Genomic DNA, 16,959 nt, shown 5'->3' with positions numbered 1-16,959 from the left:
TTTTTTTTATCTCTTACATACCACATATTATTTTTTTTATCTCCTCCTTAATATACATATTATACAAATGAAAGTTCTTCAGAAAAGTCAGAAACAACTAAGAAAACAAAGAATCATAAGAAAACATTTTCGACTTAACGTATCCATTAATAATGGAAATACATCAAGGCTTACCGCGAACTTTTCTCGGCAAAGTGGCAATGTTTTATTAATTGCTCAATTTTTCAACGGATTTTCTTTTCGTTAATTATATCAAACTATAACCATTTAAAATGGAAAAATAAATAAATGTACTGTATGTATCTTCTTATTCCATCAATTACGTAATATCGATTCATTTTTTTATTTTTCAAACATCTTGTATTATACTGTATGTATCTTCCTCTGTTCATTTAAGGACTTACCATTTTTTTTATTTATGATATAGTCATACTTTAATGGAATCAAGGAGATGAATATGATCTATTATTTCCTGTAATAAAATATGAATACTTAAAAATAACCACTGTAAATATATTAAAATGGTTTATAAAGCGCTATAACAAGTTTTCCATTTGCGAATAAATGTAAAACGTTATTCTATTTATTAAACCAACCTTTTCATCAACATATTTACTGAAAACATATGTATTCTTATAAGCTGCGTAATAAAAAGGAAGCGTATAAATTTCCTAAATAAAAAAAATATACTATTATATTGATATCTCAATATATATATGTATATTATATAATTATATTATTATATTATAGATTATATTATATTATAGATAATATAATAACGTAATAAACGACTCATTTCAATTTCAAAGAAAATTATAAAGGGGCCACATATTTGTTATCACAGATCAGAAAAAAGGTTACGGTAATTGTAATTTTTTGAATTTGTGAATTTGTGATACAAAGTTTTACATAGGTATTGGAACGATCTCGTTTTTGATGCGCATGATATACTGTACATGAACTAAATGTGAATAATATTAAATAGTTAATAATTTTTCTTTTTTGTATAATTTTCTTAATGTAAATTTTAGAATGCCCAATTGTTTTCGTTACACGTTGATTGGCAACCGGATCATGTGCGGCAACAAACATTTTTTTTATAATTTTAAGGTTATGTCCGTAATTGCGGAATTTGCATTGTTTCACGGATATCATTGATTTTCAGACTACCCCTGCGTACCCTTCAAAAATGTCACGAAACGGCCGGCATTACGGCGTTATGCACTAACACGTGAAAATAAACAGTGACGAATAAGGGTGTGACGAATACGTTTTTACTTACTCGAAAAAAACTAAGTCCCTCAGATACTTATGAAAAATGGAAACAAGGAAGGGTGTGACGGATGTGACAAAAAAACAGTCACGTGAATTTTCGTGACATTTTTGAAGGGTACGCAGGGGAAATCTGATTTTCACTTCTGCGCCGTGAAAATTATGATATTGGTCTTTATTTTTTAAACAATTGATCAAAATGTAATAATAGTAAAGTTTACCGCCTTTTTTTTTCTTTTTCTTACAAAAAAAAAAAAAATTTTGTTTCCAACATATAGAAGATCATGACAATATTGTGAAAAACACCATTCTTGCTCTTACCTAAATTTGTACAGGACGGGTATTTCTTCAAATAATTTTGATAATATAAATTGAAAGGCATAGGCATACATGTATATTAGCTTTTTGTTGCTTAATGATTTATACGCAACGTGCATTATATATAATATATATAAACACATTTTAGTATAAAAGAACTTTTTGGAAATTATAACTTAAATCCTACGCTTTTGGTCTAAATTGCGAATAAATCATCCAAATTTATTACAAAATAAAACTTCATTAAATTAACCGCTAACTGTAATTACGTAACTATATGACTATATCGATAGTAGATTCTAAAATTCGATAAAGAAATTACCGACAATAAATTTGATGCATAGATCGGATGATCCGACAATAGTTTATGCACACTCATTTGAACTGCATTTGAAAATTTCGGTACTACTACTGCTTTATTGTATAACATAGTCTTACATAAGAAAAATTACAAATATCCATTTAACTATTTTTGATAAAAGGCATGTGATTTTGAACAACATTTCACAAAATTCAAATAATCACATGAGTATGATACTTGGAGAAGAAATACTTTATTCTGTGCCACGCTTAATTAAATTTTAAATTTCATCTTAAAACAAACAAATTAATAATAATTGGGTCACTTAATGATTTTATTGTTATATTTTAACATCTATAACATCTATTATTTGGATCTATTATCAATCATCATCTATATTCTATACGTAGTATTGTGTAATTTTAAATATTTAAATATTATATAAATACGTATGTATATCTTTTTTGTCTCTCCCCTAAGTATACGTATATTATATTTATATTTTTTTTTTACCTCCTCCTTAAACCTTATTATACATATATTGTACAAACGAAAATGCCTTCACAAAAAAGACAAAAACAACTAAGAAGACAAAGAATTATAAGAAGACATTTTCGATTTAACGTACCCATTTATAATGGAAACACATCGAGGCTTATCGCGAACCATTCTCAACAAAGTACAAATGATTTGCTTATTGCTCAATTTTTCAATGGATTTTCTTTTCATTAACTTTATCTTATAGACTATTAAAAAAATAATAAATGTACTGTATGTATCTTCCATTCATTATATATAGTAGCATCGATTCATTTTAAGATGACCATTTTTTCTATAATATAGCCTCACTTTAACAGTTCAACTTCTCTTTAAGATAATGGGTATGGTTTATGATTCTTTTAGTAAAATATGTATACTTAAGAATAACAACTGTCAAGTATATTAAAATAGTTTATTTAGTACTATCATAACAAGTTTTCAGTTTGCAATAAAATGTAAGACATTATTCTTTGTGAAAGATATTTTGTCTAGCTCGTCTTGTAATAAAGCTTTTCTTCACCAAAGTGCTAACTTCTTTTAATATTCTTTCATCGAACTCATCTTGACGTAAAAAAGATCCATTTTCTGAATATTTATAATTGTTTTTTTATTAGAAAATGGATATATTTTTTGAAAAAATCCATACTTTATTAAATTTATAGTAAATATGGTTCCTTTCGCCTGTTTAATTTGTTGTTTTAATTATACTATGTATAAGAAAGCATTGAGGATATTTTAATGCTATTTATAATAAACAAAGAATAATAAATTTTATAAAATAGCTGCTTTATTAATTGAATTTTAATTTTATTAAAGGGTATAAATTAATAAAAATAAAAATAAATTATGTAATTTTAGTATAATATGTTTAATATGTGAAATCTCGTAATTGTGTTTTTAAAAAAAACAATTGTCTCGATTAAGATAAATTACGTGATAAATGTAATAATTGTAAAATAATAAATTCATTGTTAATTTAATAAAAAAAATAAGAAAATATTATGCAAAAAGTAAATTAAATAAATATAAGTATTTTTGTGAATCATTTTTCGTATTTCGTAATTTGATTTCAGGAAAATGTCATGTCGGGATAATGTCATGTCAGGAAAATATGTTATTCAGGAAAATGTCCATTCGGGATTTTGTCATGTCGGGAAATCATTGTCAGGAAAAGGTTACGTCAGGAAAATGGATGTTGGAAAATCGTTCTGTAACCAAAATGGACATCATTTAAATGGTCTTGATGACCTCTTGAAAAAAACAATTATATGAAATATGTTTTTTAAGCCTTAATAATTAACCATTATTTTAGTAACTTTATAATCATCTGTGTTTACTGCGCCACATTATATTTACTCATTGTTACGCTAAAAAATTATTGGTTTCTTCACAAAATTTGGTATTTTTCATTGTTAAAAAATTTTTAAATATAATTTTATTTTCAAAAAAAAATTTCCAATGTTTCCAATGTCACTTCCAGTAATTCCAACACATTCAACATGTAAAAAATGTTTTAGTAAATATACAAATGTAGCGAATGATTGGTGTGTTAAATAAATAATTTAAAAGAAAATTTTACAAAATGGACCAGTAAAAATAAAGAAATTGATGATATTATTAAAGAACAACAATTAAAAATAAAACTCATCATGTTGATGTAATATTTGAATGAATCCCATATAATAAATTTAACGTTATTAAAAAAAATGGGAAATTAAAAAAATTATCATACAGCAATATGGAATGATGGTCCATTATATTAAGATGATCTTGGTAAAAAGAAATGGATAAGTAGTGCTCCGTACGGGTCGGATCAGACCCGGGTGATCGACCCGACTCGAATTTTGAATCGAATCGGGATTAATCATTTTAATGACTTGTAACCCGCATGACCCGACCCGTCGGGTTAGGGTCGTACTGTTGTTTTGACCCAGATCAACCCGGGTGACCCGGATGCCGCGGTTTTTCCCCATCATTAAGCCACGAAATGTGAGTTTTCTTGTAAAAAACTTTATTAATGAATAAGAAATAATGTCTGAGACTATTGATATTTCTGAACCAACAAATCAACTCGGAAAAAATAAAGATGCAAATACGCATTAGGAAGTCATGTGTCTTAACTGTTCGTAAGTAAAAGTTTTTATTGTATTTAATTTAAAATATATATTTAATATTATTTCATAATTCTTTTTAAAACTCTAGAGTTAATAAGACTTGGTTACGGAAAATTGGTGACTCCAATACGTCCAAGGTTATCTGGCTATTACAGATAAATAAGCTTATTGTATGCAATTATTGATAATATTATTGAACAAGTGTTCCAGTAGAACGAATTTTTTCTGGTGGAGCTGATCTACTGGCAACAAAATGATTCAGCCTTAAAACACAAACTGTTCGTGCATGTATGAGTTTGGAATCTTGGTAAGTGTGAAAAATCAAAGAAATTTAAACTGAATTTTATATTAATTAATAAATAAACATTATTACAATAAAAATTGTAAACTTTTTCGTAAAAAAATTGCGTAACTTGACGATTAATTTAGCTGATCATAAATTTAATATAAATTCGAGTTTGACCCGGGTTATTCGGGTTAAACTATGATCGGGTCGAATCAAGTTCGGGTTACACGGTTGATCGATCCGAATTTTCAAGTCGAATCACATGAATATTCGAATCGAATTCAAATATCCCTTAAACCCGACCCAACCCGACCCGTTAGGAGCACTATGGATAAGAGAATCGGATAAGAAAGGTTGTTTAATAAATTATTATGATGTTATTGACGAGTTTTTACTTAAGGTTTGAATAATTTTAAGTACATTTTTATATAATAATATGTAAAAATGTATATAATAATATTTATTATTTTTCTTTGTAAGGTTATTCAGTATCAATATGGTGAGCAAATATATCAAAATCCATATACAAAACATTATATTTTAGTTTTTCAAAATGAATATAGTGAGAATTATTGTAAAATATGTGGTGAGAAAAAATATACAATGTTATGTAATTCTCGTTTAATAAATAATTTAAAAGTAAATTTTACAAAATGGACCAGTGAGAATGAACAAATTGATGTTTTCATTAAAAAAAGGCAATTACAAATTATGATATAGTAATTAAATGGATCAATTTGATAATATTATAAGAAAAGGTGATTTTTCTACGAAACATCCCTTTGGCGAAATGGCTTCGGTGAATTGGATTTCGGTGAAATGTACCGTAACCAGGTTATATGGTATGGATGGGTTATAGAGGTAGAGTTAGATTATAGAATTTCGGTTATATAAGTATAATTAGATTATAGAAGCGTATCTAAAATCTAACTAGATTGGTTTAACTTACTTATATTGGAATAATCTAATCACATTGGTTATTTTTCTGCTATTCTAGATATCGTTTCAGAGTTTTTCTCTCTATTAACTTTTTCTGTTTCAGTATGATTTAACTATATTGGTTTAACTTAAGTATACATGTTTTGGTATACTCTAACTATTCTTTATTTTGTCCCACCGGCATTAAATGCAATTTCGGAAATTTTTCGGAAATTTATTTTTTAATTCGTAAATACTGTCGGGATTTTGTCCCACATTAAAATTCGGGATCAATTTTATTTTTGCAAATCAAAAAATATATGGTTTAAGTCACGTGATTTTACGTAAAAAAATTTTTTAGACATAAATTAAATTAGGATTAGGATTATAAGGTAATAGTACTGAAGGTTTGGTAATGAGGGAGGTATTAAGTTTCGTTTACGGACCGTTTCCCGACAGGACATTTTCCCGACAGCTTAACGCTGGCCGTTTGATCACGTGTTCGTGCATAACTGTCGGGAAAATTCCTGTCGGGAAAATGTCCTGTCGACCATTAGGTTTTACTTAATTATCGAACTCCGGAGTTATTTTATATAATTTGTATGTTCTTCATATAAATAAATAAAGTGCTTCGTTTATCATATATATATATATATACATATGGTCATTGATCTTCAATATTTGATTTGTATTAACCGGACGTCTAAACGTAAAATCACGTGACTTCGGAAAACCTATTTTTTCTAAATAAAACTTTTTGCCATATATTCACAACCTTTTAAACAATTTTGCTAAGTTTTTTTTTTTGGCCTGCTCCGTAGAGCACAAAATGAGGTTTTAAATGCCATTTTCGATTTATTTGATTTTCATTTTTTGTCTATCCATTTTTGGAATATGATCGGGAAAAATCTTAATAGTATACAAAAATCTACTTTTTTTTTTCTTTTAAAGCAGGCTAAGATATGCTTATTTTATGATTTTCAAGTTTATATTAATCTTAATTTATAAAAAAAATTAGTCCGCTTATATTATATCGAATCATGTGATTTGCCCGCTTTTAGACGATCCCCCTTTTATATACAAAATGATCTATGTCAAACATTTGCAGATGTGGGAGATGTTGGACAAAATATAATTTCGGGATTGCGTGAATCAGAAAAAAAAAATTTCGGGATTGTGTCAATTAAAAAAAAAAATTTCGGGATTATTTGCTTTATACGGCCAAATAGTTGATAATCAAAAGTCTCGGAAATTATTCTTTTTTACTAAATGTTATGTAATTAACAATTTAAATAGACTTTTAAAGAAAATAAAGTAAAGAATGATTTAGTTAATAAGATATGAAGTATCCGATCACTGAAAGTATCCAATCACTAAGAATAATCATTTACAGTGTATTTTATCAAATCTATTGATATATATTATTTGAATTTCAATAAAGATGCGATCATAACTCCAAAAAACGTATAAAAGAACGTGTTTTTTTCTCTGAAAGCATTTCATTCTTTTACACTAAAACATTACACTAAAACATTTCCTCTGTAAAGCAATAAGCAATGCAGCAGCAAATTATTTCCTCAAGTTGTAAAGCAACTTCTACCAAATACACGCATAACTCCTTTTCACATCTTTTACAACACACATTATCCTTCAAGTTAATTACTTTAATCTCTTTAATCTTTTTATCAGTATTAATCGAAGCTTCTCCAGTACCTAATACTCTTGGTTCCATTACATCATTCCCTGTGTTACAGAGCTGCGCTAATTTCGCTGCTGCTGCTTATATTAATTCTCCTCTTCAAAATTGGAACTGTGGAGACATCTGTATGGCAAATGCGGGTACCCAATTGTTTAAAGAATTTAAAAACGAACGGCTTAACACAAGGGGTATTTTATATTATTACTGTGCCACACATCGTTAATTTTTTACGTTTACTAACAAAATAATAAATATATAGGTTTCATAGCCACGCATCCAGAAAAAGAATTAATCATCGTATCATATAGAGGAACGCAACCAGGAAGTATCAGAAATTACATTACTGACTTTGTCATTTATCAAGATACTTATTCTCCTAAACCTGATACCAAGGTACACCATGGATTTCTTAATGCTTGGGAACAAATTCAACCCCAAGTTACTGATGATCTTATAAAATTAATCCAAGAAAATCCCGATTTCAGGATCGGATTTATGGGTCACAGTTTAGGTGGTGGTGAGTTCAATAAATTTAAAAAAAAATTACATATTTAATTACAACTTTTTAACAGTCTTTTTTTTTTATCATAGCACTTGCTACATTATCGGCATTAGATCTTATAGAAAAGAAACCAGATTTAGCTAATAATGAAAAATTGTTTCTTGCTACATTTGGTCAACCAAGAATTGGTGATGAAAAGTTTGCTAAATATGTTGATGAAAACCTAAGAGCAATAAGAACTATAGTTCGTGGTGATCCAGTTCCTCGTTTACCTACATCATGGCCAATTCCATTTATTGGGTCCTATAAACATTTTGGTGAAGAATTATATATAAATAATCCTGATCAAGATCCAACTGCCTTTATTGAATGTAATGCTGAAGATCCAAATTGTTCTGAATCGGTACCTCTTCGTCAGTTAAGCCTAAAATATCATTCGGGTCCCTATTATGGTGTTAATATGAGAGATGCTAATAAAGGTCCCAATGAAATTGACGAAAATTACGATTACTCAGCTGATCCTTATTTCAATTATGACCCAAATTTCAATTATGAGAGTTTTATGGGAGTTAACGGTGTTGATGGTACCAAGGGAGTTAACGGTACTGAGGAAGTTAAAGGTACTGAGAGAGTTAACGGTACTAAGGAAGTTTATGGTACTAAGGGAGTTAAAGGTACTAAGGGAGTTAACGGTACTAAGTACTAAGGGAGTTAACGGAGTTGACAGATGATAATAACTAAAGGTTATAGATAGATTGATTTTTTATTTTTAGACTTAAAGTAGATAATAATGTAATTTAATTAATTTAATTAATTTGTTGACCTAAAACAGATAATGATATAATTTAATTGATTTAATTAATTTGTTTTATCGCCGTTTTCGAATTACTTGAAACTGCATTTTTTCGTTCACGTGACTGCCTCGTTCACGTTTTTTATATTTATTTCAGCGACTTAGATTTTTTGTCCTCTATTCGTCACCTGTAGAGCTTCCGTTTGAAAATCAAATTGTATTTCGAATGTTTGAAAATATTTGAGATAAAATTTCGAATATATCATATAATATTCGAATCTCACATGATATTCGAATTAATATATGATATTCAAATTTCATAATTTTATTACGAACTTTATTTTTTTTTAGTAAAATTACTGTATGTCTTTATTTCTTTATTTTATTTAATATTTATATTATTTCCTTTATGTTACAAATTAAAGTAATTACATGATATCAAGTAAATTGGAATTTCTTTTTAAAAAGATTAATTTTTCTACTTTTTCTGGTTTTAAACTCTTCAATGTTGTTATTACAGTATATTCTGTTTCTTGACATTCTTCCATAATAAATTTATAATAATCAAAAGAAAAAATTAGTTAAATATCGTCTATCGAAGAATTTTTTTTATCAACTATTTATTCTGTACAGTGTACACAAATAGGCGTCAAATCAATGAAATCATGTGGCAAATTTGAATAGATTCAAATCTTATAAAACATTTTAAATATCAGATGATATTCGAATCTGATGACATATTTAAAGATTCGAATTTTAATATTTCAGTTTTAAATATAGATTTAACTATAATTTACAAACGAAATGTTCGAATGTCCTAATTTCAAACGGAAGCTCTAGTCACCTACATAATATGTCACCTGTGTTACCATAAATATATAGCCGAGTGGTAGTAAGATGATCCCTCCATTATGGCATTTTTATATACCTTTATGGCTTTATCTAATATTATAAATATATAAATATAGACATAGGTATAGGGTATAGGTAGAAGTATAGTAGGTAGAGCCTAGGGGAAAGCCAAGATGAAACTGACAAGATATGTAACAAAATAGAACATAAGGATTTGATAAGCTTAAACATGATATCAAAACTCAGGCTGGTAAACGCCTGATTTATATCTGATTCTTTCATATTTAAAGCCAAAATGATGATCTGGTTAGTGTCAGTTTTTGGTGGTACAGGGACCACCATTTATTAAAATGTTTACCACATAATCCGCCTCAACTCTATCAAAATAAATAAATTTCATGCTTGGTTTCACTTTCTTTTCCGTATAGGAGAATTTTATAGCATTTTCAGCCTAAAAAATATTTCTTCTCATTTCTTTCAATTACGTCATTTTACATGACTGATATATATCTTCTATAAAATATATTCCAAAAACTCAAAATACTGCGGTTAAATTCCAAACTTTGATGGTTTTCCTTAAAATAAATAGAATTAAAAAAATTGAAAAAATTAAATGATCAGTAAATAATTTAACAAATGATCTGACTGATAGTTTTAAGGGATGAAAAATAGGGTTTTGGTACGAAATCTCGAAAATCATTTGAGCGACTGACACAAGACCGACAACAAAATCTCGACAATCCAATATCTTGACAAGTCAAAATCCCGACAAAATTATAACACACTTAAACTAAATTTTACATATTGCAAAAATTATTTTATTAGCACACATCACAAAATTGTCGATATAATGACTTGTCGGGATTTTGGATTGCCGAGATTTTGGATTGTCGAGATTTTGTCGAGATTTTGATCGGATACCGAAAAATAGATGTAAATTTCCTTTTTAAAATAAAAAGGCAATTTTTTTTACATAAAAAATTATTTTATTTGCATGTAAATACTAATATAAATTAAATCAATAAATAATGTAGTGCATTCTTCCTAAGGTTTGGATTAAAAATTTTTTTTCTGGTAATATTTATTCCATACGTGAATAAAGTGATAGGACGACCTATATCTAAATTGCTTATTAATTTTAAAAAAAAACAGCTAAAAATTAAATATCGAAAATATCGAAAATATCGAAGTTAAATGATTAACTTAAAACCTGGTGATATAATTTATAAATACATCTTAATATATACAAATTTTACATAATTTTTTTTGTATAAATCAATATTAATGTCGTAAAAGCAACTGCTAACATGACTAACCTATTCTATTCCGCTTATTTCGAACCATTTGACATTTTGTCTCAATATTTATTTATTTAGGCCGCAGTCGTGAAAATCAGGATATTCCACAGAACTTATTTATATCACGATTCCGATCATAAAACTATTTAACACCTTATACTTTTTTCTTTTTAAATAAGAATCATCCGTGAGAATATCAAGGATATACAAGGTATGTCAAATTTTCACTCTAAATGTCAATATTATCAATTCTTTTTTCTGATAAAATTTTTATTTTCACAAAATAAAAAAAAAGAATTTCAGACACAATGAAAGTGAATTCTATTATTTCAAAATCTTCAATAAGATTCATTCCACAATCAAAGGAATACTTTTAATCACTCCTTTTACTTTATATTCTTCGGTTAAATTTACCACTTTTATTCCGGAATGACTTATTTTTAACAATATAGGATTCCTATTTTTCCAACTAGAAAAAAATGATTCTATATCTTACAATTAAATACCTTAGAATAAAATTTAAATTTAAATAACTAATTGGTGATGATTTGTCTAATACTTAAATAACTTACCCAACTAAATTCATAATCTTTGCACATGTTAATAATTAATCCATTTAAAAATTGTCAATTAATTAACAAATTTTCAAATTCTGGAATCAATAAATTTCGACAATTTTGATAAATTGCTTGAATAAGTATTTTATAATCAACGTAATATATGATATTATCACAATGTATACTAATTCAGAAAGATTTCCTGTTGTGTTTTCAATTAATTTACTATAGTAATCAATGGAATATAATTAATCTTTAAAATTTTAAAATAGTAACGACAAATTCTTTAAATTATTTGGATCATACCAATTTATGAAAATGGTTTCTGGATTTCTAGATATACTAAGTTCACAAAGCATGAAAGAAATCTTGTAGTAGGATCCCAACCACTTCTTAAATATTGGACAGTATCTACATGTTTAATTAATGATTTTTCATTCGATAAACCGGATCCCGTGATCATTAACCAATAAAATTTAAGTAACGTGATGCGGTAAATCTTAATTTTGGCCAGAATTATAAAAATATTAATTCCGGCTGAAGTTATGTATTACTTATATATTCAATTAAAAATATTTTATATTTATTTTCATGACCTCTATGACTTAAAACTAAGATAAAAAAAAATTAAATTATAGTGTATATTAGTTTTATTAGCATGAAAATTTTTTAAAAATTCAGTATAATAGATTTTCAATATATTGAAATTGTTTCGCTATAACGGATATCCCAATAAACCGGATATTTTTAGTGGAACCGATAGATCCGGTTTATCGAATTTCACTGTGTATATTGAATGGGTACCTTTTGAAAAATTTCAAAAAGTTTCAAAAGTGGATTTGGTAAGATTTATTCAGCTGAATGACCTGAAGGAAATATTAATTATTGGGATATTGAAAATCAAAAATGGTATAGATATGCATTGAAAAGTTTAAATAATTCTTCTGATATTAGTTCAGAATTTTTAGATGAGGTAGTCTAAATTTACTTTACTTTAAATTTGATTTATTTGTAAACAAAATTATTCCATTTTTTTAATGAATAGGTTAAATCTTATCTCCGGATACACCTTTTTAATATTGTTAGATGTCTTGGAATAACTCAAAATCCAAACGGGAATTTGGAACTATTCAGATTTCCACATAATTCCACAATATTTAAGGTAGATTTCCATGTGTCCTGATGTTCTAAAAACATGCCAAGCTCAAATGGCCTCTTGTTTAATTGTGAAAATTCTTAATAAGATCGTCGTCAGCTATAAGAAACAAATTGTAATAACATTTGATCAAAAGTATGACTTTTAAAACATTTCGATTAGTGACATCATGTACCATCTGACATAGTTTATTATATCTCAGAAACAAAAGTTTTAATTGATGGTAATATACTAAGCTAATAGGGAATGAAAATGATGAAATGTTAAATTGCATATCGCTAACTAATTGATAAAATGAAACATAAATGATAATAATTGGAAATTATTAACCTATTTTTAATTCGTACTAAAAATTTTATAAGGGCATATGATTTGATTGCTTACTTTTAGGCAATTAGTGAATTCACATGTTGAGTTTGCTATTATAAGTTTTTTTACCTATCTTGTTACCTATATATATATTGCTCGGGGTCCTGAAACACTCATCAACAGTTAACTGGAAAATCTTTTATCGGCAGGCTCTATAGATGATCTGGATATTATCCGGAAGTAGAAAATAATTATAGAAGTATTTTGACGCAGACAACCATATTACTAATAAAAAATAGGAGTATGGAGAAAATATATTTAAAAAAAAGTCTCTTTTTAAGGAGCAGTTGATTAATATTCACTCTCCATATGGTAAGAATAAATGAACTTGCAGTAATATGAATCTTATTTTCCAAAAACTACTCATTTTATTAATGTAATTTAATTTTAATTAAGGTTACTAACGGAAAAAAGTTGAAATAAGTAAATGATATTTTATTAAAATATTGGTAGTGAAGTAAAGAACAATTTTATTGTTTTATTAAATTTACAGTAGCTATAAAATTACAAAAATGTATAATTATAACAATAAAAATGCGTTAAACTTTTAAATTTTATAAAATTATTTACCTGAGTATACCAGGATATTACTCGGTCATATATGGTAAAGTGTAAAACGAGTAATACTTAAGGAATCGAATAACCCTTTTTTATTTAGGTATGTTCAGGTCCATCCCCTTGCAAATCAATAAGGATTAGCATCCCCATGCGAATAAAGATTGCCAGTAATACCCGAATATTGATTTACTGATCGCAGATCTAGTTTATTATACCCTTAATCAAACCATGACCGTCCCAAAACCAAACCTTTTTTCATTGGACAGATCACATGACAAAAAATTTAATTTTGGCCAGAATTATGACTAATTTTGGCTAATATTTTAATTAATTTTTATCATTTAATTTATTAAATATTTACTTTTTTTAATATTCCAACATTATATTTATATTTTATTTTAGTTTCATATTAGAACTTTTGAACAATTTTAAACTATGTCCAAAACCCAATACTTCCCTAATAAAGGCCGGCCAAAGACCGAGTATGATTCTCGTCAAAAAAGTTGAAAGAAGGTGGAAGGAAGATATTTTCATTATAATTTTTGTTATTATCATTATCACTTACATTTTCATTAATAAAGTTTTTTTTTTTTTTAAGTAATGGTTACAGTAGTTGTTAATAATCAAAGAATCAATCATGTCATTTGTTTGAGCATCTATGTGATCCAAATTTGCATCATTCTCCGTATTATATGGGATAAAACAGAACGTAAAATGGAGATCACATTTATTGCTAATTTTTGTTCACATGGCTGAGATCAGCCAAATGATTTAATAAAAGGCTCTCCATTTCATCACCCACCGAAAAAATTCATAACTCTACTGAAAGAAAAAAAACCTTATTCGCCATGAAGTCTTCTGTTTCTTTTACCATAATCGTCGCAATCATTTTTATCCAAGCCTTAACGCCGTTCACTGAAGGTAAATTTTGAATAGTCATGACAAAATAATTAATAATCATCTGTTTTAATAACTTTCTATTGAAATAAGTGTATGCGGACCATACCGTATGGATACATAACAAGGTAACTGCTGGTACATACACTAATGCTGCAACCGTCTTAGAAAATAAAAAAGGGGACTTTAATTGGCAAGGTGATGATGGCGCAATTGACATAGAGGGCGATTGGGCTCACAGAGGTTATGGCTTGAATGTTCCTGATAATGTGAAATCATATTGGCTTGCTTTTAGAGTTGCTGCGTCTACTGAAGATGATAAATGGCGCGGCCCATTCAATAATGATGGGGATAAATGTTGGCACTTTCATGGTACTATAGATGCTTGGGATGTATTCGAATGTTAAACCAATTTTATCCACAGAGCAGCAAAAATGTTACACGATTTCTTTTTTTTCAATAATTCATTTTTAACGGATCCTGATCATCAGAATCTTAAGTTCTACTAAGTTAATATTATATATATACAATATATTGTAATCTTAACCTGTGTGACTATTATCTATTTTACTATAGTTTTCGCTCTACTTTTAGCTTTCAAAACTTTCTATCAACTATTTTCTTTCTATTTACTTTTACTTTTAATGAAATTTTATTAACCTATTAATATTAATTATGTAACAACAAATCTATTTGTAATTGACATTAAATTAACAATGTCTCTCATAACATTAAACTATTTAAATTCTAAACTATATGTTTTCATTTATTTCTCGCAATACAAAACCTTTTATTAGGCTCGTGTTAATTATGGTTTTTTTTATGAAGAGATTTTCTCAGACATCCGTGCAGATGGAATCAGCCTTGACGCATAAACGCAAGGCTGATCGCCATCTGGTCACGTGAATATGAACGTTGAAGACACGTGATACTTGGACCTGCACAATAATGTTTCACGTTTGGTATTACAAAAAATTACGGAATCGAAGCATTAACCTGTAGTCGCCCCAAAAGTAATGTTTTTTTCATTTACAATGTGTAAAAATTTTTTAAACATTAAAGAATTTCTATGCCTTTTTTGTGGCTCATGATTTTAAAATTACGTGAAATACTATCGCTATATAAAGATAATACCGTGCATAAAATTATGCATGATACATACTAAATGTAAATATTACATTGATTGCATAAAAATCTGTATAACATAAAAAAAGATTTTTTTTTAAAAAAAAATTAAACCCAGCCAGTTAAATATAACAAATGATAAAATCTTTACTAATACGCCATTTTGCCAATGAGACTTTCACATGCAAATCTGTTTCGGAATAAGTTTAATTATCTGACAGGACTTTAAATTTATTACGACTAATACTTTGCATGTTTTCATAATTCTTACTTGATCACTAGTACAAAAGGTAAAACATTTCGTTTGATGATAGCGTTCATTTTTCTATTTGTGTAAATAAAATTTCAATTTGTACATATAAGTCGGGCATTAATAGTATATATTATTTATGAGAGTGTCATATGAACAACCACTTAAAAATTGACTCGAACTTACTTTCATTCTTTCATTCAAGATCAATTAGTTCTACTTTAATAATTTCGTCTTTGAACTCTACATTTATATAAAAAAAAAATGAATTTTATATTATTCAAAAATAAAATTGATGTTTCGATCAAATTGTCAGGACTTCCTGCGTGTTTGTTTCTTTAAATCACGTTCGTTTACGCAAAATCAAATCGCAAACAAATTCGATTTCGATTTGCAAATTTTCATTACTAACCAATGTAACAAGGATTTGGAAGGTAACATAGTGATAAAAATTGAATTTTTTCTGACGACGGCTTACTGCATAACTCAATCTAATTATAATTAAATAATAATAATAATACAGTCATTTATTTAATTAATCTCTCACGATAAAAAAAACCGCTTGTTAAAGCTGTTACGCAAATTGCAATGAATCGAGGAAGAAGACATGTATTAATAAATATCAAGTGTGTAAATACAAGTTTTCTATTATTGGAATGAAGGTTATTGAAGAAATTACCTATAAAAAATCAAAAAAATTTCTTATCATTTTATGAATCCGAATGTTTGGTCATCCGTTAACAGAAAAATAAAATTAAATCAATTTTTACGGAATTGTACAATTTTAGATACTCAATAAGATGATATCAGCGACATTAAGAATGAATTGTTTATCATACAATTGATACTTGATAGAAGTGAAATAAAAATTAATGGGGTGTTGTTATAGTTGGCCTGCAATATAAACTAGTTTAAAGATAAAACAATCGAGTTGGTACAGACCCTTAAGATAATGAAATAATATAATATACTATTACAAAATTTATAATTCTTTTAATTTTTTATTATTTTATCTTCATTTATTAGGTTCGAGATTTTTACTAATGGAACTTACTTTCTTTCTTTTTTTTTTGTAATACGAAATGTATTATATACTTTTATGTATTTCGTTACTTTGTTTTATTTTATTTTATTTTATTTTTATAATAATAATA

At 27.3% G+C, this 16,959-nt stretch overlaps 2 protein-coding genes across 2 annotated transcripts; both read left to right on the top strand.

Moving 5' to 3' along the window:
- Nucleotides 1-7,305: 7,305 nt before the first annotated feature.
- On the top strand, nucleotides 7,306-8,656 carry OCT59_007022 (uncharacterized protein; the record flags this gene model as incomplete). The annotated part of the gene is made up of 3 exons (XM_066143094.1): nucleotides 7,306-7,636; nucleotides 7,708-7,965; nucleotides 8,040-8,656. 3 exons carry the CDS (start codon nucleotides 7,306-7,308, stop codon nucleotides 8,654-8,656), a joined length of 1,206 nt encoding a protein of 401 aa, XP_065998456.1.
- Nucleotides 8,657-14,381: 5,725 nt separating this feature from the next.
- OCT59_007021 (uncharacterized protein) lies at nucleotides 14,382-14,837 on the top strand (the record flags this gene model as incomplete). Its single annotated transcript, XM_025313310.2, has 2 exons — nucleotides 14,382-14,454; nucleotides 14,524-14,837. 2 exons carry the CDS (start codon nucleotides 14,382-14,384, stop codon nucleotides 14,835-14,837), a joined length of 387 nt encoding a protein of 128 aa, XP_025187726.2.
- Nucleotides 14,838-16,959: the final 2,122 nt, after the last annotated feature.

This window comes from Rhizophagus irregularis, chromosome 15 (genome assembly GCF_026210795.1).
Source record: "Rhizophagus irregularis chromosome 15, complete sequence".
Lineage (NCBI taxonomy): Eukaryota > Fungi > Glomeromycota > Glomeromycetes > Glomerales > Glomeraceae > Rhizophagus > Rhizophagus irregularis.
This window is presented reverse-complemented; position numbering and strand designations above follow the sequence as displayed.